Consider the following 27128-nt stretch of genomic DNA (forward strand, 5'->3'; position numbering starts at 1 on the left):
ACGCTCTTCCTCTTTCTCTCAGATCTAGCTCCACCCTGCTGGCATTCAGGAAAGATCTGAAGACTCTGCTTTTCATGCAATAATCTGCCCCCTCTGAGCTACGCTCGCTCGCTCGTCCCTTTCTCTACCCTGGATCTGTGAGTTTCCTCCAGCGCCGGGACACTCCCCGGAGTAGCCGTGCGCTATAAAAGTACCCCCCTAACATAACATAACATAACAAGTGAGGCCTGTCCAGGGCTGCAGAGGAGGAGAGGCCTGTCCAGGGGGCAGACGAGGGGAGGCCTGTCCAGGGGGGCAGAGGAGGAGAGACCTGTCGAGGGGTGCAGAGGAGGTGAGACCTGTCCAGGGGTACAGAGGAGGTGAGGCCTGTCCACGGGGTCAGACGAGGAGAGGCCCGTCCACGGGTGCAGAAGAGGAGAGGCCTGTCCAGTGGGTCAGACGAGGAGAGGCCTGTCCAGAGGAGCTGAGGGCTGTCCAGGGGTGCTGAGGAGGAGAGGCCTATCCAGGGCAGCATGGGAGGTTAGGCCTGCCCAGGGGTGCAGAGGAGGCGAGGTCTGTCTAGGGGGTCCGGCAAGGAAAGGCCTGTCCAGAGGAGCTGAGGCCTGTCCAGGGGTGGAGAGGAGGTGAGCCCTGTCCAGGGGTGCAGAGGAGGAGAGGCCTGTCCAGGGGAGCAGTGTCTTTCTTCGGGGCCTGTGCATAGCGCCCCGATTTAGGGCAGAGTCATAGGCGCTTGATGGGGTGGAATGAACTCTGGGCTCCTCTGTCCTTAATGAGAATCCTTCACCGAGAGGCCTGTTCAGGGGTGCAGTGGAGGTGAGGCCTGTCCAGGGGTGCGGAGAAGGTGAGGCCTGTCCAGGGGTGCAGAAGAGGTGAGGCCTATCCAGGGGGCAGAGGAGGCGAGGCCTGTCCAGGGGTGCAGAGGAGGAGAGGCCTGTCCAGGGGTGCAGAGGAGATGAGGCCTGTCCAGAGGGCAGAGAAGGCGAGGCCTGTCCAGGGGTTCAGAGCAGGTGAGGCCTGTCTAGGGGTGCAGAGTACGAGAGGCCTGTCCAGGGGTGCAGAGCAGGTGAGGCCTGTCTAGGGGTGCAGAGGAGATGAGCCTGTCCAAGGTGTTGCAGAGGAGGTAAGTCCGGTCCAAGAGGGTGCAGAGGAGATGCGTCCTGTCCAAAGGTGTGCAGAGGAGGTGAGGCCTGTCCAGGGGTTCAGAGGAAGCGAGGCCTGTCCAGGGGTACAGAGCAGGTGAGGCCTGTCTAGGGGTGCAGAGGTGGAGAGGCATGTCCAGGGTTGCAGAGCAGGTGAGGCCTGTGTAGGGGTGCAGAGGAGGTGAGCCTGTCCAAGGTGTGCAGAGGAGGTGAGTCCATTCCAAGGGGGTGCAGAGGAGATGTGTCCTGTCCAAAGAGGTGCAGAGGAGGTGAGGCCTGTCTAGGGGTGTAGAGGAGGAGAGGCCTGTCCAGGGCTGCATGGGAGGTGAGTCCTGTCCAGGGATGCAGAGAAGGTGAGGCCTGTCCAGGGGTTGTAGAGGAGGTGAGGCCTGTCCAGGGGGTGCAGAGGAGGTGAGGCCTGTTGTCAAGGGTTGTATTTACTGACAGTGCAGACACTTCTAGGAGCAGAACTATGAGATTTTTCAATTTCCACCCCTGGTTTTCCCACAGCCACCAACTGAAGAGTTAACTAGTGGTCGTGCGAACCCAGCCGGGGGAAAGGGTAATGGGACAGAGAAGAGACTGCCTGACCTTCTGGCTCTTCCACTCTACTTCTTCCTTTCTGCCTTACTCAGTTTTATTCCTTTCTTACTCTCTCTCTCTATCTTTAAGCATGAGTGTAAATCGCTGTAAAAGAAAAGCACACCATTACTAATTTCCTTCAATTCCTTCTCCACTTTCTTACTCTTTCTCTCTTTATTTCCTTACCCAGAGTGCCTATGGATTTTGCTCCTCTTCTATTCTACAATGTAAGTATTTTATTCTTTGGTAGCCTGCATTATAAACAACATGTTAGCACCCCTTAACTCTGTGAGTTCATTTATTCCTTTTCACTCATCCGTTCATTCACTCTCTGCCTAACTTTCTTATCTTCTGAATTCTTCTTACTTCTCCCTTAGAAACCTTCTGGAGCTTCCGCTGTCAACCAAGCGATGAAGAAATCAGGAACTGAAGTATTCAATGGGCAAGTATTAATTATTCTCCTTATATATATTTTTTCTATTTACTTTAAATTGGTATTTCTCTCTAGTTCTAAATTACCTAACTAACCGACGTACCGAAGCGCTCTAAACCTGTGTCTAAGCCTGGCACAAAACTGCTCTTTTTCTATCTAACTAGACTACAGAAAATCCATTGGTGAGTGCGTGGTTCCAAAATCAACGGGCGCACTTCACAGCTTGTCTAGACCTCGTGCCCGTGTCCAGTACAACAGGACTAGACCGGCAACTTCCACCGCGGTCTTCCCTGTTGGTAGTACAGGGGAGAATGCCCGTTACCACGCTATAATCACACGCAACCTTTAGCGAGCGGGTTATCCTTGTAATGCCGGTTCAATGGCAGATACTGCGGGACAAAGAAGAGCTTTGATTCCTTTTTCCTGCACCCTGACAGTACCCCCTCGCACGGTTAAGCCTCCGGACTGAGGTTTGTCAGGAGTTTACGAGTGAAAAATCTTAGTTCATCGGGGAGCATGAACATCTGATTGTTCCACCCACGACCCATCCTCTGGGCCAAAACCCTTCGCGTCTACAAGATAGAAGATTTTCCCTCGAATGGACTTACACTGGGTGTATTTTTAGCTGTGGTGGTAGTTTTAGTTTGAAGGTCATTGGATTCACTACTTGCTCCACAAGAAATGGACCTATAAATTGGGTTTGAAACTTTCTATTTCCTTGAAGCTTTAGGTTTCTTGTGCTTAACCAAACCCTGTCCCCTGTACTCAAATCTGGTTCAGGTCTTCTTTTTTTATCTGCACTTTGCTTGTAGTGTTCCTTAGCTTTCATTAAGTTCTTGGTGGCAGACTTGTGTACCTTGCTAAGATGCTGTACAAAGTTTTGTGCTGCAGGCACCGACGCTTCTTTAGAGGAAACCACAGAATTTGGATGCCTTCCATAATTCAAGTAGAAAGGGGAAAAACCTGTAGAGGCATCCTTAGCATTATTATGTGCAAACTCTGCGGTCCAAAGAAGATCAAGCCACTCTCCCTCTTGATCCAAGAGAAACAGTCTGAGATACTTTTCTAACTCTTGATTGGCCCTTTCAGTTTGACCATCTGTTTGCGGATGAAAACTCGTTGAATACCTGTCTCAATTCCCTAACCCCTTGTGTAAGCCTTCCAAACATAGGATAGAAATTGAGATCCACGACCTGTGATCAAAACCTTCAGAATGCCATGTATCTTAATAACACTTTGATTGAATTGTGTAGCTATTTGTTTTGCAGATGACTTCCTTTTTTGGGCAACAAAATGCTCCATTTTTGAGAAGGCGTCTTCCTTGACTAATACTGAACTGAATCCCTGACTAGAAGGCAATTCAACAATCAAATCCATAGTCACAGTGTGCCAGGAAAATGTAGGGGTAGGCAACGGTCTCAATAAACCCTTAGGAGCCAGCTTATCTGTCTTCCCCATTGCACAAATCTCACAGAGTTCCACATAAACTCGAACATCTTTGGACAACCCTGGCCACCAGAACTGTCTCCTTAACAACTCCTCCGTTTGATGGATTCCAGGGTGACAAGCCAATGGACTGTCATGACAGTCGAACAATGCTTGTTGTTGAAATTCTTTGATTGGTAAGTACAAGGCCTTGGAATGAAACGGTAATCCATCGACAATTTCTTGAGTTGACTCCTTCTCTGCCCAGGTCCGCATTTCTTCAGAAGTTAAGGCTTCATTGACCTTGTCTACGAGAGTTTTCTCACTAGTGGCTCCAACGATCTAAGTTTCAGGAATTATCTTTTGATCTCTGTTAGATCTGGGGGTCTCTGGTTGGCACAGGTAGGTACTTGTGACAAGCAGGGACCCTCTCCTCTAGTCAGGACAAAGGGATTACACTCCTAAAATAACCCCTGCTCACCCTCTAGGTAGCTTGGCATGAGCAGTCAAGGCTTATTTCAGAGGCATTGTAAGTTAAGCAGTTGTGACCACATACAGAAACCCAGTGACAACACTACAAATGGACACCACACAGGATTTATATAAAAAAGTAGACTTTATATAGAGTTACCACAAGACCATAAACGACAAAAATACACACTATGATTACTTTACGATGGTAGATTTAAGCTTAATTCAGTTCAGTTCTTAGATGCGACACTCTGCGTCAATGTACCTTAGGTTGCATTGCGCTTCCACAACAAGCAATGTCGCAGCCATGGGAAATGCAGCAAAGTTCAGGTGCAAAGAAATAAAGACGTGAAGATCTTCCAGATGCGGCACGCTTCTCGGGGATGCAAGAAGATCTCGGTTCGATGCGTGGACTACAGCGGCAACATCCAAGAAGCGACGGCAGCAGCTCAAGCGGTGACGCTCTTCACCCACGATGCGTGGAGCTTCCACACGATGCGACAACTACAGCACCAACATCCAAGATGCGAAGGCAGCAGCTCTGACCGTGGCGCACTTCTCGGGGATGCGAGGTGCTCTTGGTCGATGCGGTATAATGCGACAGTTTCAGCGGCGACACCCTCCTTCTGAGTTGCTACGGCAGGCACAGTGACGGCGACATGCTCCGACCTTGTTGCGAGATACTTCTCCTGATGCGGTGCAGAGCGACAACTACAGCGGCGACACCCTCCTTCGGAGTTGCGACGGCAGCAGCAGCGACGGCGACATGCTTCCTCTTTGTTGTGACATGCTTCTCTCCGATGCGGTGCAGTGCGACAGTTCCAGCGGCGACACCCTCCTTTGGAGTTGCGACGGCAGGCACAGCGACGGCCCCACGCTTTTTCTCGTTGAGTCACGCTCCCAGCTCCTTGCGACATGAAGTTCCTAAGACGGCCCAAAACAGCAGCAGGCACTTCCACAAGAACTCTGGGGAGCTGGGGGTGAAGTCTGTTGTCCCTGAGACTTCAGCAAGAGGCAAACTCTTTTCCAAGCCATTGGAGTTCCTTCACGAGTTGAAAGCAAAGTACACAAAGTTCCTTTCTCCTTCCTTTGGCAGTAAGGCCACCACTGCAGGCCAACCCCCCAAGCTGCACTTCAGCTTGGGAATAGTCTCTCCTCAGGTTCTTCAGGTTCCTCTCCTTAGTAAAGGTTTTTTCTTGTAATCCAAAGTGATCTAATTTCATGGGATCAGGGTCCCAATATTTAAACCCCAAAAACCTTTGATCTCTGAGGGGAGACAGGCCTTTGCCCAGTCCAAACCAGTTCTGAAGCACTCTGTTTACCAGACTTCTCCTTTCCTTCCACAGTACAGGGCATGCACATCAGACGCCCCACAGGAAGGGGAGCCAGCATTGTGGAAGGAAAGTACAGTCCTGGAGCACTTTGTTTACAGGACTCCTTCTCTTCTTTCAGTGTGCAGGGCAGAGACATCAGCCGCTCCCCAGGAGGTGGAGCCAGCATTATGGAAGGCAGGCACAGCCCTATTCAGAGTTCAGGTGCAATTTCTCCCTCCCATCTAGATGCAGATCTCTCTATTCACCACTCGGTGACTCATCCTGTCTCTTGGAATCCCCCAGCACTGTCACTCACAAAACCAGACAAAGGAATACACAACCTAGGAGAGGCAGGCTTGAAAGGTTAGGCAAGCAAATACCTACTTTCTAAAAGTGGTATTTGCAAACACAGAATATTAAAACCAACTTCACTAAAAGATGTATTTTCATTATTCTGAGTTCAGGCATACTAAACTCGAATTTCTACCATGCTCTCTGAGTCAGTTAGGATTATAAAATGTAACAATTCTAACAGCCCATTCTGGCCTATGTAGCACAGTAGCCTTGAAATAGTGATAAAACGAAAATGTCTGTAATTCACTATTAGGATATGCCACACACATCAGGGCTTGTCCTACCTTATACTTACAATGCACCCTGCCTACCATAGGGGTGTCTGATATGAAGAAAGGGGAAGGTTTAGGGACTGGCAAGTGGGTGCACTTGCCCAGTCAGCATGACAGTACCAGACTGCACACAGGCTCTGCAATGGCAGACCTTAGACACATTTTACAAGGCCGCTTCTGTGGGTGGCACAACCAGTGCTGCAAGCCCATCAGCAGCATTTGGAATTACACGCCCTGGGCACACTTAATACATTAGACTGGGTTCTGATAAGTACACCAAATAGCCAAACATGGAACCACTAATTAATACATTAATTTATAATAGGGAGAGCATATGCACTTTAGCACTGATCAGCAGTGGTAAAGTGCCCAGAGTCATTAAACCAATAAAAACAGGTCAGACAAAATACAGGAGGAAGGCAAAATGTTCAGGGATGGCCCTGCAAAAAGGGCTAAGTCCTACAATCTCTAATGGGACTCTTTCTTCCATCCGTGTCAATGCGAGACAAGGCATCTACCTTTCCATTATTTCTTCGCGGCAGATAATTATTACAAAGTCATAATTGGCGAAATACAGGGACCCTCTAAGTTGGCATGCTGTGGGCGTTCTGGCACACTTCATAAACTGAAGATTCCGGTGATCGGTGAATACCGTCACCACATGTTTTGCTCTGAGAAGGTAATGTCGCCATTCTTGGAAGGCATCTTTGAAAGCGAGGAGTTCTTTATCTGAAATAGTATTAGTTATTTCCGCTGGTTGCAATTTTCTAGAGTAATATGCCACCGGATGCAACTGTTCGGTCTCTTAGTGTCTCTGTGAAAGTGCCCCTCCGATGGCCTGTTCAGAAGCATCAGTACCCAGGTAAAACGGTTGCGTAGGATCCGCATACAGCAGAATTGGCGCAGTGGGAAAACTCTTCTTCAGGAACTGGAAAGTATCTTCTGCCTTGGCAGACCATTAAAAAGGTACTCCTTTCTTTAGGAATTTAGTAATTGGAGGTACCTTCAGGGAAAATTCTTGAATGAATCTGTGATAGAAATTTGCAAACCCGATTAAGCTCTGAATTTCATTCACAGAGGTTGGAGGAGGCCGATTTGAGACTGCCTCATTCATTTTAGCATCCATGGTAAGACCTTCTGGAGCACTTACAAATCCCAAGAAATCCACAGGTTGCACTCCAAAAGTGCATTTTTCAAGTTTTATGTAAAGCTTGCTTTCCTACAGGCAATGCAAAACTCTTTTGACCTGTTGCCGATCTTCTTCTGATGAGGAATAAATCAAAATGTTTTCGATGTAAACAATCGCGCATTGATCAATGAACTCCTTCAGGACATCATTAATGAAGTACTGGAACGCTGCAGGAGCGTTGATCAAACTGTAGGGCATCACTTGGTACTCATATAATCCATACTTTGTTCTGAATGCTGTTTTCCATTCGTCTCCACTTCTCATTCAAATTAAATGGCACACTCCCTGTAAATCTAACTTCATGAAGATTTTGGCATCTTTTAGTTGATCAAGAAGAACTGAAATCAGGGGAAGAGGATAACGATTCTTTATTGTAATCTTGTACAAGGCACAATAACCTATGCACGTTTTCGGATCTCCGTCACGTTTCGGAACGAAAAATAACAGTGAAGAAACGGGGGACTGTGATTGTCGTATTAACCCGTTTTCTAAGTATTTCTGAATGTAATCTTTAAGATGCCAGTTTTCAGCTTCAGTAAGCGCGTACATTTGGCTACAAGGAAGGTTCCAAATCGAATTTTGCAGTCATACTACGGATGTGAGAGCAACTTCTCTGATTCCAATTCACTGAAAACTTCAGCAAACTCTTGATATTCTACCGGAAGACTCACAGTTTGCACCTCACACACCATCATCTTTTGCTCGCCTAATAAAGCTGCTGGATTTCCAACCTGCTCTTTCTGCTTTTCTCTGGAGCAATTTTCCAAACAATAACTTGAGTTAAACGTCACGGTTCGATCACTCCAGTTAATTGTTGGGTTGTGTTCAGGTAACCAAGGCAAACCCAGGATGATTCCAAACTGTGGAGCATCGATCAAGGTAAATTGAATCTTTTCCTTTTGACCTTCGACAGAGACAAGTTCCACAACTTGCGTATGACTGGTTATTGGGCCAGAAGATACATTTGTACCCTCATACCCTCAACAGCACTAACTGCCTCACTTCTATTTTTAGGTAATGCCTCAGACCAATTTTCGAGTCATATTTGAGGTGACAAAAGTTCCCCGTAGCACCGGAGTCCAGCATTGCGGCCACTCCTGAAAGAACTCTGTCTCAAGATCTTAGGGTCATCGTCAGAATGAGGTGCGGAGCGGAAGATTGTAGAGTATTGGCCACTTGATGAGAAATTGGAGTTGTATCCTTGTTAGCAACCACCAGCCCAACTCCTTCTACTGGTGGTGCAGAGAGTTTTCCTTCTTGAAGGTTTTTGGTTTCTTGGGACATTCCTTTACAAAATGTCCACTGATACCACAATAAAGCCATAGATTATTCTGTCAACGCTTTTCTTTCTCTTCTTTGGAAAGTAGGCCTCTAATAGTTCCAATTTGCATAGGTTTGACTCCATGTTCATTATCACCAGATTTATCAACCTCTGCTCTGATTCGGTCAAAGTGAGGTACACTGGGCCGAAATTCACGTCGTCTTTCACCCCTTCTTTCCGTTTGTCGATAGTCTATCTCTAAAACGAGATCAATCAAAGCTGAAACTTCTGTAGGGCGATTTGGGATCTTTGACAAAGCATCCTTTAAGTCATCTTTCAAACACCGATAGAACAAGGCTGCCCTTTTGGCCTCCGGCCATTCAGTTTCTACAACAAGTTTGTTAAATTGGGCCAGGTATGTGACAAGCTCTCGATTCCCTTGCCTCAACTCCAGTAATTCATTATCCGTAGCCTGTGCCTCCTTCCGACGATCAAAAATTTGCAAAAACTCTTTCTTGAATTCCTCGAAGTTATATAAAATTGGTGAGTCTTGGGTAACCAGGGGCATTGACCACGAAGCTGCGTCTCCATTGAGATACGACAAGATGAAATCTATACGAGATTGTGCATCTGGGAAGACAGTGGGCCGACACAAGAAGTACAACGAGCACTGAGTTAAGAAAATTTGGGCCTTCATTTCAAATTTGATTACCTCATTTTTCTCCCTGACTCCTATCAACTCTTGTTGAATCTCCTTAAGAATATTTCCCAATTTTTTTTTTAATTGAACCCTTAAGCCATTCTGCTCGGGTGAGTATTGACGTGGGCACTTCACTCTGTCAAGGGTCGTGGTTACTCACAGTGCCGACAGTCCCAGGAGCAGAATGATGAGATTTTCCAAATTCCACCACTGGTTTTCCCACATCCCAGCCATCAACTGAAGAGTTAACTAGTGGCTGTGCGAAACCAGCCGGGGGAAATGGGAATGGGACAGAGAAGAGTCTGCCTGACCTTCTAGCTCTTCCACTCTATTTCTTCCTTTCTGCCGTACTCCATTTTATGCCCTTCTTACTCCCTCTCTCTCTTCAAGCATGAGTGGAAATAGCTGTAACAGAAAAGCACACCATTACTAATTTCCTTCAATTCCTTCTCCACTTTCTTACTCTCTTTCTCTCTATTTCCTTACCTAGAGCGCCTATGGGTTTTGCTCCTCATCTATTCCCCAATATAAGTATTTATTTCTTTGGTAACCTGCATTATAAACAACATTTTAGCACCCTTTTAACTCTGTGAGTTCATTTATTCTTTTTCACTCATTTGTTCATTCACTCTCTGCCTTACTTTCTTATCTTCTGAATACTTCTTACTTCTCCCTTAGAAACCTTCTGGAGCCTCCGCCATCAACCAAGCAATGAAGAAATCAGGAACTGAAGTATTCAATGGGTAAGTATTAATTCTTCTCTTTATATTTCTTTTTTCCTATTTACTTTAAATTGGTATTTCTCTCTAGTTTTAAATTACCGAACAAAGTAACCGATGCACTGAAGTGCTCTAACCTGCGCCTAAGCCTGGTGCAAAATTGCACTATTTCTATCTAACTAGACTACAGAAAGAACGTGACTAATCTCTGAAAATCCGTTCGTGAGTGCCTCGGTTCTAAAATCAACCGGCGCACTTCACAGCTGGTCTGGACCTCGCCCCCATGTCCAGGAACTTAGGACTAGACCGGCAATTTCCACCGCGGTCCTCCCTATTAGTAGTACAGGGGAGCATGCCCGGTTCCACGCTATAATCACCCGTGACCTTTTGCGAGCGGGTGATCTTTGCAATGCCGGTTCAATGGCAGATACTGCGAGTCAAAGAAGAGCTTTCATGATTCCTTTTCCTGCATCCTGACACCTGTCCAGAGGGTGCAGAAGAGGTGAGGCCTGTACTGTGCTGAGGAGGTGAGTCCTGTTCAGGGGGTGCAGAGGAGTTGAGGCCTGTCCTGGGCCGGGGGTGCAGTGGAGGTGCGGCCTATCCAGGAGGTCTATGCCGAGGCATTGAAGGGTGGTGTGTCGCTGGCATCTATAAGTGATGCAGTCATATCAGTGCCCCCCAAGCCGGGAAAAGACCCTGTAAGTGTACATCTTATTGCCCTCTGCCACTGCGTAACAATGATAATAAATTCCTGCCTGAGGTGATGCGACTCGGCTATCCCTCCTATTAGAGAAAAAATCCACAGCAGTTCATCTACGGACGGTATTCACAGTATTCGCTGTGCTGCATCAGGTAAACCCAAACATGAAATCAGCTGATGCCGATAAGGCGTTTGACTCCCTGGAGTAGCCTTTTATGATCGAGATGTGTAGGCGGCTTGGTATGTCAGGGAGTTTGAGATCACGTATGAAGCTGCTGGGCACACAGCCTGTGGCCTGCATTACGTAAATGGGCTCAACTCAGACACCATTCAGATCGCCTGGGGCACAGGGATTAGTGTTATAAATTCTGATGCCTCGTCTCAAACTGGAGAGTTGCTCATTTGAATCCTGGTTGGTGCACTAGGGAATAGTGACTTGTATATTTGTACAGTGCTGTGACGTCTGCCCGTGAGAGACAGCCCTTTGAATAGGAAAGCCAATAGTTTAAAGAAAGAATTAAACAAAATATAAAATAGGCTACACAAATTATAGGATGGGCTGTACAGAGTATAAGATCAGTCGAGCATAATTTGCAAAAAGAGAGAACTTGTAATTTCTTACTGTGCTATCAGATGTTACATTTTTAGTAACCGCAATCATACTGTATCTATTGTTAACCTTTTTTAAAGGTTTCCATGAAAATACTGCATTAAAGAAGTACTGGTAACATGCTCACAGTAATCTTAAAAAGAATTACTCTTTGTCACCATGAACCTCTAGGTTTGTTGCGCCCTCTGGTGGTCTGCTCCATTGCCCGCACTTATCTAGTGCAGCTCGGTGATGCCAGCACAACTGGAACAGCCTGGCAGGGCCAACACATCTCAGCTATAAAAGTCCTGCTCGTTGGGTGGCAGGAGCTGCCAGGCAGCAAGGATCCCGAAGTGAGTGTCCACATGGCAGATTGTGGATTGCGTTCGCAACCCAACCCAACCATATCAGCATACTACGATTCTTTGCCGCAACCACACAAGCAAACTGACCCAGGAGTTACAAGTTAGCCATGGCGGTTCCGGGCCATAGCTTACATTTGTGGTCCCACCCAGGCCTCTGGCCCTCTGGACAGCTATTGAAACAGAGGACATGCCCATTTGAGAAGCTGGTAACCCCAGTTCTTCTTCGAGCAATACATTTATCGCGGCGCTCCATTTTACGCGGCCAACTCTCACCCCAATGGCCTCCTAAAATGGTGCGATGTTTGGGTGACATTCGTTCCCCAAATTCCTGAAGCGTGCATAAAGCACAAGCCCGAAACCCATCAGCCTATATCTTCCAGGATCAACACCTAACGAGAAGAACAAAAGCAGAATTCAAATGTTTTGATAGACCAATGTCATAGTCACAGTTTGATGCGCTGTAGTCGTTCACTGTATTAGCAGGTCTTTTGTAATTAGGCACTCCTACCTGGAGACTGTTGTTATGTGGTCACTGTTAATAAGGGGTTATTGTCCGTCATTGCCCATACACTGTCTACCTTGATACTTCTGCTTCTCCTTAACCTTTGTGTTATTGTAAAAATACCAGTAATCTTTATAAGGCAAGTCGGTAAGCTTTATAATGCTGTCGCTTTATTCCCTTCTTGTAAAATATGCAAACCAAACTTGAAATAAGAACACTTTGTTGTGAGAATAGCTATTGTTGCCGCTGATTTCTTTTATTGCAGCACAGCAATGCCTCTATTATAAATCGAACATTGATTATTCTAATAGTATTGATTTCATTCCAGAGTGACTTTTGCACCATTAAGGCGATAAATAATACGTTGACCTCATATTTGAGTTGGATCGGTTTATCCTGTTAGACCCCTGAGTCCTTCGTCGTCATTTTCTAGTGAGCGGCCTAGGCTCTAGACGATCATAGGGCTCTGCCCCTCCTTTTGCTTCCACAGTGTTTGCCTTTAGAGATGCTGATATGCAGTGCGGAGACCTGCAGTTAAGCGTCTCTGAACGAGTGAATGAAATCCATGCTGGTGGTTTGAGCTGGGAACGTCCCTTTCATGTTTATTGCTTCCATCCAGCCTCCTTCGAGGTGCATACATTGTCAGATAAGGGGACAGAGGCACAGAAAGAGTAGGATTTGCCTAGTACTAAACAGTTTAAGTCTGATGAACACAGGACTACTATTTCCAAAGGATATTACTTGGCCACGTTACATTCTGGTGAATAGTCCATGAGAGTGGGCGCTGTGTACCCCTCCCCCCACCAGAGGCAATATCTATGTGGTAATCAAACTCTCGTGTCATCAGTAGGCTAAGGGTAAGATTTATTCACCACTCATCCAACTGCACCAGGAACGTAAATGCCGGGAACACTGCCGGCAACGCATCAACGACAACATTCCAGGAGCCGCTGGAAGGAATCTTTAGTTAAAGATGCATCACCACAGTCTGGTTGTAAATACCCCCGATCTTGGACATGAATGGGGGAGAGGCATACATTTACTTAGTGATTCCTGAAGCTCACTATTTCACAAATTGTAGGTCAGGGTTAAACACAGAGTCTCCTGGTTGCACAGTTTCCTAGTCCAGTAAACCACACGTGGGGTGGTGGAGATCGTGAGGTAGAGGCCGAGGGACTACAATCCCAGGATAAGGACCTGTATGGTGGCCCTGTTGAGAAGTAACATTTGGTGTCTATTTCCAGCATCTTTAGGTAAAGTGGTAAAGCCGGGATTAGATGTTATGTCTCCCCTCGGCCCCTCCTAGGATGTTTGGTCTGTGTGTAAAGGTGCATTCGTGTACTGCGTTCATGTGAGTTGCAGAGCCCATTTCAGGTGTCTCCTTTGTATCTACGCAGCCTCTAAAGTGTGTGCTGTTCCATAACGTTAGTGATAATCTGCATTCTCTCCTCTCACTGCATGTCCCGTTGCTGCTTTTTAGAGTCACTCCTTGTATTGAAATTCTTTGTAAAGCAGATGACCCTCGTAGGGAATGCAGCCCATATGAAGCGAGTCTTTGCCCTCCCACCCTCTTGTCCACACAGTACACTAGATCCCGCCAGGTATTACATGCTCACCTACATCAGAGTCTCCTAGCGCCTGGCATGTGTTATTGCATTGTTTGTATTAGATTCTCCTTGTGCCCAGCATGTATTATTGCATTGTTTGTATCAGGTTCTCCTCGTGCCTGGCCTGTGTTATTGCATTGTTTGTATCAGATTCGCCTTGTGCGTGGCTCATGTTATTGCATTGTTTGTATCAGATTCTCCTCGTGCCTGGCCTGTATTATTGCATTGTTTGTATCAGATTCTCCTCGTGCCTGGCCTGTGTTATTGCATTGTTTGCATCAGATTCTCCTTGTGCCTGGCTCATGTTATTGCATTGTTTGTATCAGATTCTCCTCGTGCCTGGCCAGTGTTATTGCATTGTTTGCGACAGATTCTCCCGGTACCTGGCCTGTGTTATTGCATTGTTTGCATCAAATTCTCCTAGTGCCTGGCCTGTGTCATTGAATTGTTTGCATCAATCCCAATGCCTGGCCTGAATTATTGCATTGTTTGCGTCAGATTCTCCTAGGGCCTGGCCTGTGTTATTGCATTGTTTGCTTCAGATTCTCCTCATGCCTGGCCTGTGTTATTGCATTGTTTGCATCAGATTCTCCTAGTTCCTGGTCTGTGTTATTGCATTATTTGATTCAGATTCACCTAGTGCCTTAGATGTGTTATTGCATTGTTTGCGTCAGTTTCTCCTCGTGCCTGGCCTGTGTTATTGCATTGTTTGCGTCAGATTCACCTAGTGCCTGGCCTGTGTTATTGCATTGTTTGATTCAGATTCACCTAGTGCCTTAGATGTGTTATTGCATTGTTTGCGTCAGATTCTCCTCGTGCCTGGCCTGTTTTATTGCATTGTTTGCATCAGATTCAACTAGTTCCTGGCCTGTGTTACTGCATTGTTTGTGTCAGATTCACCTAGTGACTGGCCTGTGTTATTGCATTGTTTGCGTCAGATTCACCTAGTGCCTGAGCAGTGTTATTGCATTGTTTGCGTCAGATTCTTCTATTGCTTGGCCTGTGTTATTGCATTTTTTGCATCAGATTCTCCTCATGCCTGGCCTGGGTTATTGCACTGTTTGTATCAGATTTTTCTAGTGCCTGGCCTGTGTTATTGCATTGTTTGCGTCAGATTCTTCTAGTGCCTGGCCTGTGTTATTGCATTGTTTGTGTCAGATTCTTCTAGTGCCTGGCCTGTGTTATTGCATTGTTTGCATCAGATTGTCATAGTGGTTGACCCGTGTTATTGCATTGTTTGCATCAATCCTAGTTCCTGGCCTGTGTTATTGCATTGTTTGCATCAGATTCTCCTAGTTCCTGGTCTGTGTTATTGCATTATTTGCATCAGATTCTCCTTGTGCCTGGCCTGTGTTATTGCATTGTTTGTGCTGTATTCTCCTAATGCCTGGACTGTGTTATTGCATTGTTTGCATCAGATTCTCATAGCGGTTGGCCCGTGTTATTGCATTGTTTGCAACAGATTCTCCTCATGCCTGGCATGTGTTATTGCATTGTTTGAGTCGGATTCCTAGTGCCTGACCCGTGTTAATGCATTGTTTGCTTCAGATTCTCCTCGTGCCTGGCTTGTGTTATTGCATTGTTTGCATTAGATTCTTCTAGTGCCTGGCCCGTGTTATTGCATTGTTTGCATCAGATTCTCCTCATGCCTGACCTGTGTTATTGCATTGTATGAGTCAGATTCCTAGTGCCTGGCCTCTGTTATTGCATTGTTTGCATCAAATTCTCCTAGTGCCTGGCCTGTGTCATTGAATTGTTTGCATCAATCCTAATGCCTGGCCTGAATTATTGCATTGTTTGCGTCAGATTCTCCTAGGGCCTGGCCTGTGTTATTGCATTGTTTGCTTCAGATTCTCCTCATGCCTGACCTGTGTTATTGCATTGTATGAGTCAGATTCCTAGTGCCTGGCCTCTGTTATTGCATTGTTTGCATCAAATTCTCCTAGTGCCTGGCCTGTGTCATTGAATTGTTTGCATCAATCCTAATGCCTGGCCTGAATTATTGCATTGTTTGCGTCAGATTCTCCTAGGGCCTGGCCTGTGTTATTGCATTGTTTGATTCAGATTCACCTAGTGCCTTAGATGTGTTATTGCATTGTTTGCGTCAGATTCTCCTCGTGCCTGGCCTGTGTTATTGCATTGTTTGCGTCAGATTCACCTAGTGCTTGGCCTGTGTTATTGCATTGTTTGATTCAGATTCACCTAGTGCCTTAGATGTGTTATTGCATTGTTTGCGTCAGATTCTCCTCGTGCCTGGCCTGTTTTATTGCATTGTTTGCATCAGATTCAACTAGTTCCTGGCCTGTGTTACTGCATTGTTTGTGTCAGATTCACCTAGTGCCTGGCCTGTGTTATTGCATTGTTTGCGTCAGATTCACCTAGTGCCTGAGCAGTGGTATTGCATTGTTTGCGTCAGATTCTTCTATTGCTTGGCCTGTGTTATTGCATTTTTTGCATCAGATTCTCCTCATGCCTGGCCTGGGTTATAGCACTGTTTGTATCAGATTTTTCTAGTGCCTGGCCTGTGTTATTGCATTGTTTGCGTCAGATTCTTCTAGTGCCTGGCCTGTGTTATTGCATTGTTTGCGTCAGATTCTTCTAGTGCCTGGCCTGTGTTATTGCATTGTTTGCGTCAGATTCTTCTAGTGCCTTGGCTGTGTTATTGCATTGTTTGCATCAGATTGTAATAGTGGTTGGCCCGTGTTATTGCATTGTTTGCATCAATCCTAGTTCCTGGCCTGTGTTATTGCATTGTTTGCATCAGATTCTCCTAGTTCCTGGTCTGTGTTATTGCATTGTTTGTGCTGTATTCTCCTAATGCCTGAACTGTGTTATTGCATTGTTTGCATCAGATTCTCATAGCGGTTGGCCCGTGTTATTGCATTGTTTGCAACAGATTCTCCTCATGCCTGGCATGTGTTATTGCATTGTTTGAGTCAGATTCCTAGTGCCTGTCCTCTGTTATTGCATTGTTTGCTTCAGATTCTCCTCGTGCCTGGCTTGTGTTATTGCATTGTTTGCATTTGATTCTTCTAGTGCCAGGCCCGTGTTATTGCATTGTTTGCATCAGATTCTCCTCATGCCTGGCCTGTGTTATTGCATTGTATGAGTCAGATTCCTAGTGCCTGGCCTCTGTTATTCCATTGTTTGCTTCAGATTCTCCTCGTGCCTGGCTTGTGTTATTGCATTGTTTGCATCAGATTCTCATAGTGGTTGGCCCATGTTATTGCATTGTTTGCATCAGATTCTCCTAGTGCCGGGCCTGTGTTATTGCATTGTTTGCATCAATCCTAGTTCCTGGCCTGTGTTATTGCATTGCTTGCGTCACGTTTTCCCATTCCCTGGCCTGTGTTATTGCATTGTTTGCGTCATGTTTTTCTAGTACCTGGTCTGTTATTGCATTATATGCGCTGCTTTTGGTGTGTTATTGATCTAATAGTTGCAGCTTTTCTAATAAACATGGTACCTTTTATCCCAATCAAGTGCTTCTGACTGCAAGGACACTCCACTCTCCCTGCAGGAGCCATCTACTTCCTATTTATGTAGCAACAGACAGTACAGCATGTCTGCCAGAGATGTCATAGGGTCAGAAACAGAACATAGGTCAGTAGCGAGTAAGATTTTAAATGAAGAAGCTGCTGTGATAGACGGCAAAACATCCATGTCGAAACATCAGCAGTAGGACAATGGTTCATGGAATGATAATGGTAGAGTTATTTGCATGTCTGTGCAGTGCGTGTCACTTAATGTTCTTTTCTCCCACTCTCATGAGATGGTTTTACAAGGCAACTCTGAGCTCACTGAGTGTGGAGTCTCCACAAATCCCAGAGACGGGCCGTTCCAAAGACGGTAACAGAGAAGGTTGAAAGATCTGAGTCTTGATCCTGGTAGATGGACGGGTGATCCCTGAGGGGGTGTAGTTGGTCTGTGTGTTGCCACGGCTGTCCAGGGAGTGTAAGAAAATGTCAGCAATTTGTGGAGGGCCCTCTTTTGTGTGAGAACCACCCAGCTTCATGCAATACAGACTTGAGGGTTTGTGTCTGCTCAGGATGAGTTACATTCTGATAGCAAAATGGAGGACCTTGTCCAAAGGGGATTGATGTTACCAAGGATTAACATCTTCAGTTACGACAGTCAGAGAAAGTCCATGTACCTCGAGGTGCTTGAAAAGCTTTCTGCACTCTGCTGGTGCAGGCAGGATGTTTATGCTCTAGTTGGCATTTGCCAGGGGATGTTCAGATACAGTGGTTGAAATAAACCTTGGAGCAGCACTTGTAGCGTTGACTTTGGAGTCTCGTAGTATGTGCTGGATGCCGTAGAACTGTCTTAATGTTCTACGGAGCTCAGAAAATCCAGACTCTCTTTCTTCTCAAAGCACAAGGTCTGTGGCTTGACCAGTAGAAATGCAATAAAGAAGATGACCTAGACCAGTTCTACCTCTCCCGACCTTTGAACTGATTACTGAGAAAAGAAGCCCTTGTCTGGAAAGCAGATCCACACAAGGCACAGCTGACAGAAGTCCTGCCTGGAAGGAAAATCTGCACAAGACACAGCTGACAGAAGCCCCTGCCTGGAAGGAAGATCTGCACAAGGCGCAGCTGACAGAACTCCTACCAGGAAGGAAGATACGCACAAGGCACAGCTGACTGAAGCCCCTGCCTGGAAGGAAGATCTGCACAAGGGAGAGCTGACAGAAGCCCAGCCTGGAAGGAAGATTTGCACAAGGCGCAGCTGACAGAAGTCCTACCTGGAAGGAAGATCCACACAAGGCGCAGCTGACAGAAGTCCCTGCCTGGAAGGAAGATTTGCACAAGGCGCAGCTGACAGAAGTCCTGCCTGGAAGGAAGATCTGCACAAGGGGCAGCTGACAGAACTCCTACCAGGAAGGAAGATACGCACAAGGCACAGCTGACTGAAGCCCCTGCCTGGAAGGAAGATCTGCACAAGGTACGACTGACAGAAGTCCAGCCTGGAAGGAAGATTTGCACAAGGCGCAGCTGACAGAAGTCCTACCTGGAAGGAAGATCCACACAAGGCGCAGCTGACAGAAGTCCCTGCCTGGAAGGAAGATCTGCACAGGCTGTAGCTGACAGAAGTCTTGTCTAGAAAGGAAGATCTGCACTGGGCGCATCTGACAGAGGTCCCTGCCTGGAATGAAGATCTGCACAGGGCGCAGCTGACAGAAGGTCTGCCTGGCGGTGACCTCAAAGCAGTGAGAGACCAACAAACCACAAGATCCTTCAAGCCCAGCTAGCCACACTGGACGCAATGTACATCAAAGTCTTGATTCAGATTTCAGCGGATGGTTTATTCCATCACAAATGTGACAGGTATCCTGCCCGCCCCATTAATAATGCATTACATCCTGTGGCAATTATAATAAGGCAGGCAGGATATATGTCACGTTTTGATAATGCCTTGGTGTTGTTTGCAGAGTTTTACTCCGCGGAACGCCACGAAGTGCCAGGGAAACTCCACCGCACTCTGCAGACTTCCACTAGTGGCAGAGTTTGTTAAGTTGCGCTGCTCTCACTGATTTTTAGTGCCAGGAGTTTAACCCGCACTGTAAAATCAGCACGAACAGCACTACGCGTCGCGCCAGAGGGCGCTGCTGCTTTCTGCCGCTCTAATTGATATTCTAATCGAATGGCAGCTTCATCAACGAGAATGGCAGATTTCTACACTCGAGTGGTTGCGACCTCCCTAAATTAGAAATCTCACCAGGAGGAGGTCTAGCGCGTTAAATTTTCTCACAAGCGCTCGCCACCTTACCGTTGGAGAACTGCTTGAGAAAAGAACTCTGTTCTGCATGGACATGAAATTAGGTAAACTTGAATATGAAAAATATGGAAAGGTAGAAATGCCGCATCACCTGTGGATAACTGACACCTCCTCCCGCTCTTCCAAATGCCCATCCAGTCACAAATGGCATTTTGGGCCCCAAATGGACAACGTCATGCCAGATACCATGTAATGGTGGAAAAGGGGGTAAAAAGAGTAATATGCACACATCTGCTGCGGGGATATGTCAGGTAAATTATTGGTTGTGATGGATTCTCTATAAGTACTAAATGACTGATATTGTTGCATAATAAATTATATGAATCAACGTTTGTTTGCCTTATCTGCGCTTATAATGTAAAGTATGGGCCTTACATTGAACCCCTCGTTCTGTTTTACACAAAGAAGGAGCTGCATCTTACAGAACTTGATCTACTTTATTAAGAACTAATGACTTGCTTTTTAAAGTTGTCTTTTAGGGCCAGAACCAGGCTCTGTAAGCTGCACTAGTTTCAGGGAGATGGACAGATGTTATGGCGATAGGAAACCCCCCTCAACCCACAATAATGTTCCAATCTTCCAGGTTAGAAGAAACCAGAAATGCTTGAACCAAGGGAGCTGTTGAAAGTGTCAAAGGTGACTTATGAACTTATTAAGTGAATAGGAAAGGAACGAGAAGAAGTGTATGAATGGAGTTACTTTTGTTGTATACTTTGAGTTACTAGAAATTTTGCAGCCCTTCCTGATCCATCTCTTTTTCTGAAATCTATTGTTGTTTCAATGAAATCTTGACCCTATGCGTCTATCTTAAGCTATACCTCAGGCACTTGGGTGCTCCCTGAGCGCCCATACTTTGCTAAGGTACTCTGTAAACACTGGTAAATCACCTCCTTTTCAGACATTAATAAGATGTCAAAAAAAAAAACCGAACACAGGGAGTCCATGAGCACAACACAAATGCTGCTTAGTAGAGAAATAAGGACCTGGGCATGCACACAGATTAGAACTACAGGAAGGGACGGGATGATGACACCTTGCAGTTCTACAGTTCGACAAAAGGGTCTAGTAGACATTTTCTGACTACTAAACAGCTGGAGTGAACTATTAAATACAAGTATACATGTGTTCCATCATAGATTTGGAGTGCGGATAGAGACTGTTTTGCAGAGAGCGTTATAAATAGCGCAGACAGCTAAGACAGTTTTCGGAACTACAGTAGAAGACGGAATTACGTCATTCTGTAGTTCCAGAGTATCGGCATATGAACATGTAAAATGTTAAGCATAGGAAATGTGGACGAAGGTTGTAAGACTCTCTTTTCAATCGAGTACTTCCATAGACATAAATATACTAAAAAATATACTGATTAGCAGTGTACACATGCCTCTGGAGGTGACACGCACACGAAGGTAAAATAGTGCCGCGGAAGAATCGCAAAGGATAAAACATCTTACATCTCGAGCCTCGGTGCCTTCCCCTAGTCTCAGGAAAGACATAGAGGTACCGACGGAGAAGTGAGCAGCTGCTCTTTTCAATTATACCTCTTTTTAATTGTACTGCTTTTCCAGATACACTGCTGAAGTTGCGATGTAGTTATGACACAATAATATTCCTTGCAAACCAGTTTATTTGGGAAGCGTACAAATTAATAATAAGGAAGTAAAATCGCATTTTGGAGTAAGAATAGATGAATTCTTTAGATATAAACATGTAAGTTTGTCATAGAGAGATATTTTTTGTGAACACAGACTTTGGTCATTCACAAGGACAGATCACCGATTTATTCACTGTATTGGAGTGGAGTAGGGTGACAGAAAATAGTCAATATACATTGACATGGATACTTGCTGAATAAGGAGTTACACAGAATATCTGTCTTTTGTCTGTTTGTACCTGTTTCCACAGTGCGGGGCCTCCTAGTCCTGAGCTTTGTCCAGGCTAGGTGAGGTCTTTTCCCCTGTCAACTTAGGTGAGAAAAGAATTTGATATTCTACAGAAATTGTTTCAGAGAGCACTGGGGTTTGATATATACATTGTAATTAAAAATATATGTTTTCCTCACAGATCGTCATACATCTACTGACAAGGAGGATTAGAGAATCACGGTTGGTACAGGTTGTATCGCTACCAACATTTATTATTGAATTAAATATGTTTATTTGTTCACGTTAATAACAGTAGCAACTTTGTATGAGCAGAGGCCCTGATGAAAGCCGGGGATGGTTTGCCCACAAGGCAGAAACATGTTGGCTCATTTATTTGACAGTTATTTGGTCACACTGTCAATTGCACTGTTCTAGTTTTTAATCAGGGGACACACCATCCTATTTTAAGTCACTAAGGTTTTGTTTATGTTGCACTGTTTTTCTAATTTAGTTTCTAACCATCAATAATCAGCCATCATAAGGCGGTTCATAGGTTTGTGTGGACCAGATCCGGTACCATTAATGTGCGGCATGAGGTCTTGATGATCAAGGGACCTGCCGATGCACAAGTGGAACAGCCAGATGATAGGACTGATCACTCAGTCTGTTTGATGGTCATCCACGTTCAGATGGTTATGGATTTTGTCGACCAATTCTCCTTTGAATTTATTTTTGATGTCTTTTTTCATACTTTAGGTGCTTTTTGAGATTTGCGATAGCTGCTGGAGGATGACTAGGGCATCCCTGACACCCACTGAGAGGGGTGTTAGCAGCTGAGCCATTTGTGTTGTGCTGTGTTCGGTTTGTTTTTTTCATATAGTGTAGCTGGGGATGTGAACCAGGTTAGGGTCTTTAAACTTTGGATCCCTTTGACCCCTCTTTCTCAGATTGTTCGTACACATTAATAAGATGTCACCAGAACTTTTAGATAAATATCTGTGTATGATGAAATATTCCTTGCTAAGTTTGAAAAGCGATAAAGAAGAAGGGGGAGATTTACTAAGAATTTGCACTGTGTTTGTGTCACAAAAGTGGCACAAAATGGCACAAAATCGTTTTTTCCTAATTTACTTTCCAGCGCTAAACTTGTTTAGCGCTGGAAATATCGTTAAAGTAATGTGACACTATGCATAGCATTGTTTTGCATTACTTTGTGCCAAGGGGGCCTGCCAAGGATGGTGCATGGGCGTTCCTGTGCAACCACAAAACTAGGTGCAAGGAAGGAGAAATGCTTTGACGTTGCATGCTTGCTACACTGTGCAACACGTTTGCAAAATGGTGAAAGCTTTCCCTCGTGTCGAGGCATAGTAATTTGTACAGGAAGGGTGTCCTTCCTGTACAAAACCCATGCTGGACTCACACACACACCCTAGCGCTCTGGTGCTAATGTGTGTGCATGGCGCAGGGCCGCTGTAATCAGTGCCGACACAAGGGAAAGGGAAGGAGAGGGCCATATCTCTAAAAATATGTTGCTCTCCTGTTCCCTTCCTGTCGCACCACGCAGCGTAGCCTCGCGGGGGAGGGCTGCGCTGCATTGTGTGGAGATTTGGTAAATCTCCCCTGAAATGTCTTTTACAACCAGTTAAACATTGTGAATTCTCATTCCATTATGTTTCAATTTAGTAATTTTAAATATCTTTACATCCAACAGAAAACAAGCGTGTGTGTGAAATAACTATCAATAATGAAGCGAATGCTGTAAATCTTGAATAACAGCAGAAATAATGAGCTACAGTATTCAGGAAAACCTCACCGCAGTCGGCGACAGAGGAACCTGCACACAAATTGACAGATCCCGGATGAAGCATCAAGGGCAGTTCAGTGATTGTAAGAGCCTGAGCTGAGCACCTCCACACCACAAGACAAAGAAATGACCTTAGGAAAATTAACGAAACAACAATAACAAACCACCTCCTGTATAAACAAGTGTCAAATACCAACTTTAATCATGGGATCGGTATGATGTGATTACCGCAGTGCTCTGTTTTCTAAAATGAAGACAAGGCATCATTCCGTGCTCTAGGTGAATTGTAAACTCTTTCTGGACAAACCACAGCAACCAGAGAAGAGCACAACAGAGCCGAGCCGGACAACTGTCGGGTAAAGGAAAGAGGAGTTCTTCAATCTACAATACAACAGACTGTCCCAATTTGTACCGGCCAGAAGGAAGATACATCTTTACCCGCAAGCGTGCATAGCCATAATCCAATCTAAAGGCACAATCACCTACAAAGATACCTTCTACGTATTAGGAGTGTACCAAATATTTGGTGGCTATTGCATTTTATTATTAAAACAGAAATCAAACGTGTAAAATACATATAAAGTGTGTGAAAAAAAAACAAGTGCTTCATCAGTCATGTTGGCCCATCAGGAAATACAGTCAAGGGATGTAGACAAATATATACCCGACCCACAGACACTAACCAAGAAAGAAGAATCATACACATACAGCGAGAGCTTTCATTTGTCATCACTACTCAAGCTTAATCAGCACACGTACACAGAACAAAAACCATTCAAGTGCAGTGAATGTGTCAAGAGTTTTAGTAGGTTATCAGAACTACAAAGTCACCAGCGAACACACACAGGGGAAAAGCCATTCAAGTGCAGTGAATGTGCAAAGAGCTTGAGCCAGTTATCAAGCCTTCGAAGTCATCAGCGAACACACACCCGAGAAAAGCCATTCAAGTGCAGTGAATGTGTGAAGTGCTTTAATCAGTTATCAGTGCTTCAAAGTCATCAGCGACCACACACAGGAGAAAAGCCATTCAAGTGCAGTGAATGTGTAAAGAGCTTTAGTCACTTATCAAACCTCCAAATTCATCAGCGAACACACACAAGGGAAAAGCCATTCAAGTGCAATGAATGTGTAAAGAGCTTTAGTGCCTTATCAAACCTCAAAATTCATCAGCGAACACACACCGGAGAAAAGCCATTCAAGTGCAGTGAATGTGTAAAGAGCTTTAGTCGCTTATCAAACCTCAAAATTCATCAGCGAACACACACAGGGGAAAAACCATTCAAGTGCACTGAATGTGAAAAGTGCTTTAGTGAGTTATCAAGTCTTCGAAGACATCAGCGAACACATACAGGGGAAAAGCCATTCAAGTGCAGTGAATGTGTAAAGAGCTTTAGTCAGTCATCACACCTTCAATTTCATCAGCAAACACACACAAGAGAAAAGCGATTCAAGTGCAGTGAATGTGTAAAGAGCTTTAGTCAGTTATCAAGCCTTCGAAGACATCACCGAACACACACAGGAGAAAAGCCATTCAAGTGCACTGAATGTGCAAAGTACTTTAGTGAGCTATCAAAACTTCGAAGACATCAGCGAACACACACAGGGGAAAAGCCATTCAAGTGCAGTGAATGTATGAAGAGCTTTAGTCGGTTATCAAGCCTTCAAAGTCATCAGCAAACTCACACAGGAGAAAAGCCATTCAAGTGCAGTGAATGTGTAAAGAGCTTTAGTCAGTCATCACACCTTCAATTTCATCAGCGAACACACACAGGGGAAAAGCCATTCAAGTGCAGTGAATGTTTGAAGAGCTTTAGTCGGTTATCAAGCCTTCAAAGTCATCAGCAAACTCACACAGGAGAAAAGCCATTCAAGTGCAGTGAATGTGTAAAGAGCTTTAGTCAGTCATCACACCTTCAATTTCATCAGCGAACACACACAGGGGAAAAGCCATTCAAGTGCAGCGAATGTTTGAAGAGCTTTAGTCGGTTATCATACCTTCAAAGTCATCAACGAACACACACAGGGGAAAAGCCATTCAAGTGCAGTGAATGTTTGAAGAGCTTTAGTCGGTTATCAAACCTACAAAGTCATCAGCGAACACACACGGTGGAAAAATCCCTATCATTGTAGTGAATGTAACAGTAGTTTTTGCGACTCTTCAGCATTAAGGAATCATCAGCAGACTCACACAGGAGAAAAACCATTCAAGTGCAATGAATGTGTGAAGAGCATTTTTAATCGATTATCAGACCTACAAAGACATCAGCGAACACACACGGGAAAAGCCATACCATTGCAATGAATGTGTGAAGAGCTTTAGTCAATTATAAAGCCGTCAAAGACACCAGCGAAGACACACAGGGGAAAAGCCATTCAAGTGCAGTGATTGTGCAAAGGGCTTCAGAACGTCATCACTCCTACAAAATCATCAGCGAACACACACAGGAGAAACGCCATTTAAATGCAGTGAATGTGTGAAGAGCTTCAGTCAATTATCAGACCTACAAAGTCATCAGCGAACACACACGGGGAAAAACCCTATAATTGTAGCTAATGTGACAGTCGTTTTCTCAGCTCTTCAGCATTAAGGTATCATCAGCGAACTCACACAGGAGAAAAACCATTCAAGTGCAATGTATGTGCAAAGTGATTTAGTCGGTTATCACAACTTCGGAGTTATCAGCGAACACACACGGGGAAAAACCCCTATCATTGTATGAAAGTGACAGTTGTTTTCGCTTCTCTTCAGCATTAAGGTATCATCAGCGAACTCACACAGGAGAAAAGCCATTTAAGTGCAATGAATGTGGGAAGAGCTTTAGTCGATTATCAGAGCTACAAAGTCATCATTGTCAACACACAGGGAGAAAACATAGAAGGGTGCTGAAAGTGTGAAGGGCTTTTGATAGAAGACCCGACTAGCAGTAAAGAAGAAAAACAGATAACAGTATTTTCAGAGTAATAAAAGTGTTTGTTTCCAGAGATTGTTCACTTCCGTACACAAAGCAAAGCAACACGATGCACCAGGATACACAGTGGGAAGCGAGCACAATGTGGATTAAAAGAAAAGAAAAGCAACATTCTTGATTTTTATTTGATGAAGAAGAGATACAAAGAAAAAAGTTCAATCACACCTGATCACACTTCCTGTAAAAGCAACACTGAACAATACATAGACAAACCACTGTATTTTCAGCTATCTTGTAGGATTAGTGATAAAATCTATAAACCCAACACACCCAAAGTAGGCATGTTGTCAGGGCTCTGGAGATGGAAGCTTCATTGGTAAAATGTATGTATTACTATTAACAAATGCCACTGCAGTATATGTAATGAACTCAAGTGAAGCACAGGTGTTCAAGAAATAACCTATTTTTAGATATAACAGAGCATATACCTTGTTTTTAAGTAACGTTTGCTGCATCTTTTACACACTGTTTTTGGTTGATGGACCAGCTCGTGTCTCAGGTCTTATAACTAAGTGTGACCCATGGCTCCTCTCCGACTGGGCTCTCCCTATTCATTTTGTGACCTGCCAAACTCAATTTTTTACCAGAATAGAGCCACTGTTAGCAGCAGACTCTGTTTGAAGAATGTGGTGAAATAGCGAAATTCCACATCAAAAGCATATATGTGCTAGGACAATCTGTTGAACTCCGAGCAAATCGTCTTCCACCCTGATTGTCCTTTGTCCTGAAATGTGCCTCAGGATTTGTCATATGAATGCCAGCAGTGACATTCATGAAGCTAAAACTAACAGGAGTGTGTGGGAGATAGAGAGGGGGAGAGATACAGAGAGCAAGAGAGACAAAGAAAGGGGGTGAAAAAGAAAAAGAAATGGAAGGAGGGGGAACGGCAGGTGATTTGTATTCAAATAGAAGAAGCAGCCGAAAACTTGTCAATGTGTGACATCACCATAGAAACGGGCTGAATACCTGTGAATTTATATAATTATTTTTAATATCTATAGACCCATGTCATTTAATAAACAGGTGTAAGAAGAACAGGAGAAAACCCATAAACCACGTTGGGATGGGTATATGGTGTAAGCAGAAAC

At 44.9% G+C, this 27128-nt stretch overlaps 2 protein-coding genes across 4 annotated transcripts in view; one reads left to right on the plus strand and one right to left on the minus strand.

The window, feature by feature from the left end:
* Nucleotides 1-27128, minus strand: part of LOC147736800 (uncharacterized) — a 433099-nt gene that overhangs the window by 277505 nt on the left and 128466 nt on the right.
* LOC147736803 (uncharacterized) lies at nucleotides 553-26149 on the plus strand. Of its 3 annotated transcripts, none has more exons than XM_086953501.1 (5): nucleotides 553-1948; nucleotides 2099-2163; nucleotides 9818-9882; nucleotides 21467-21517; nucleotides 22979-26149. In XM_086953501.1, the coding sequence occupies exon 5, from the start codon at nucleotides 23687-23689 to the stop codon at nucleotides 25199-25201; it is 1515 nt and encodes a 504-aa protein (XP_086809627.1). In that variant the 5' UTR covers nucleotides 553-1948; nucleotides 2099-2163; nucleotides 9818-9882; nucleotides 21467-21517; nucleotides 22979-23686; the 3' UTR covers nucleotides 25202-26149. The 3 variants fall into 3 exon arrangements, with proteins under 3 accessions (XP_086809627.1, XP_086809628.1, XP_086809629.1); XM_086953502.1 differs by having other exon boundaries at nucleotides 21467-21507; XM_086953503.1 differs by lacking the exon at nucleotides 21467-21517.

Source organism: Lissotriton vulgaris, chromosome 1_2 (assembly GCF_964263255.1).
Source record: "Lissotriton vulgaris chromosome 1_2, aLisVul1.2, whole genome shotgun sequence".
In the NCBI taxonomy this organism is placed as follows: Eukaryota; Metazoa; Chordata; class Amphibia; order Caudata; family Salamandridae; genus Lissotriton; species Lissotriton vulgaris.

Excerpts from the sequence above, each read along its gene's own strand:
- LOC147736803 (XM_086953501.1), top strand. The coding sequence starts at position 23,687 with ATGTTGGCCCATCAGGAAATACAGTCAAGGGATGTAGACAAATATATA.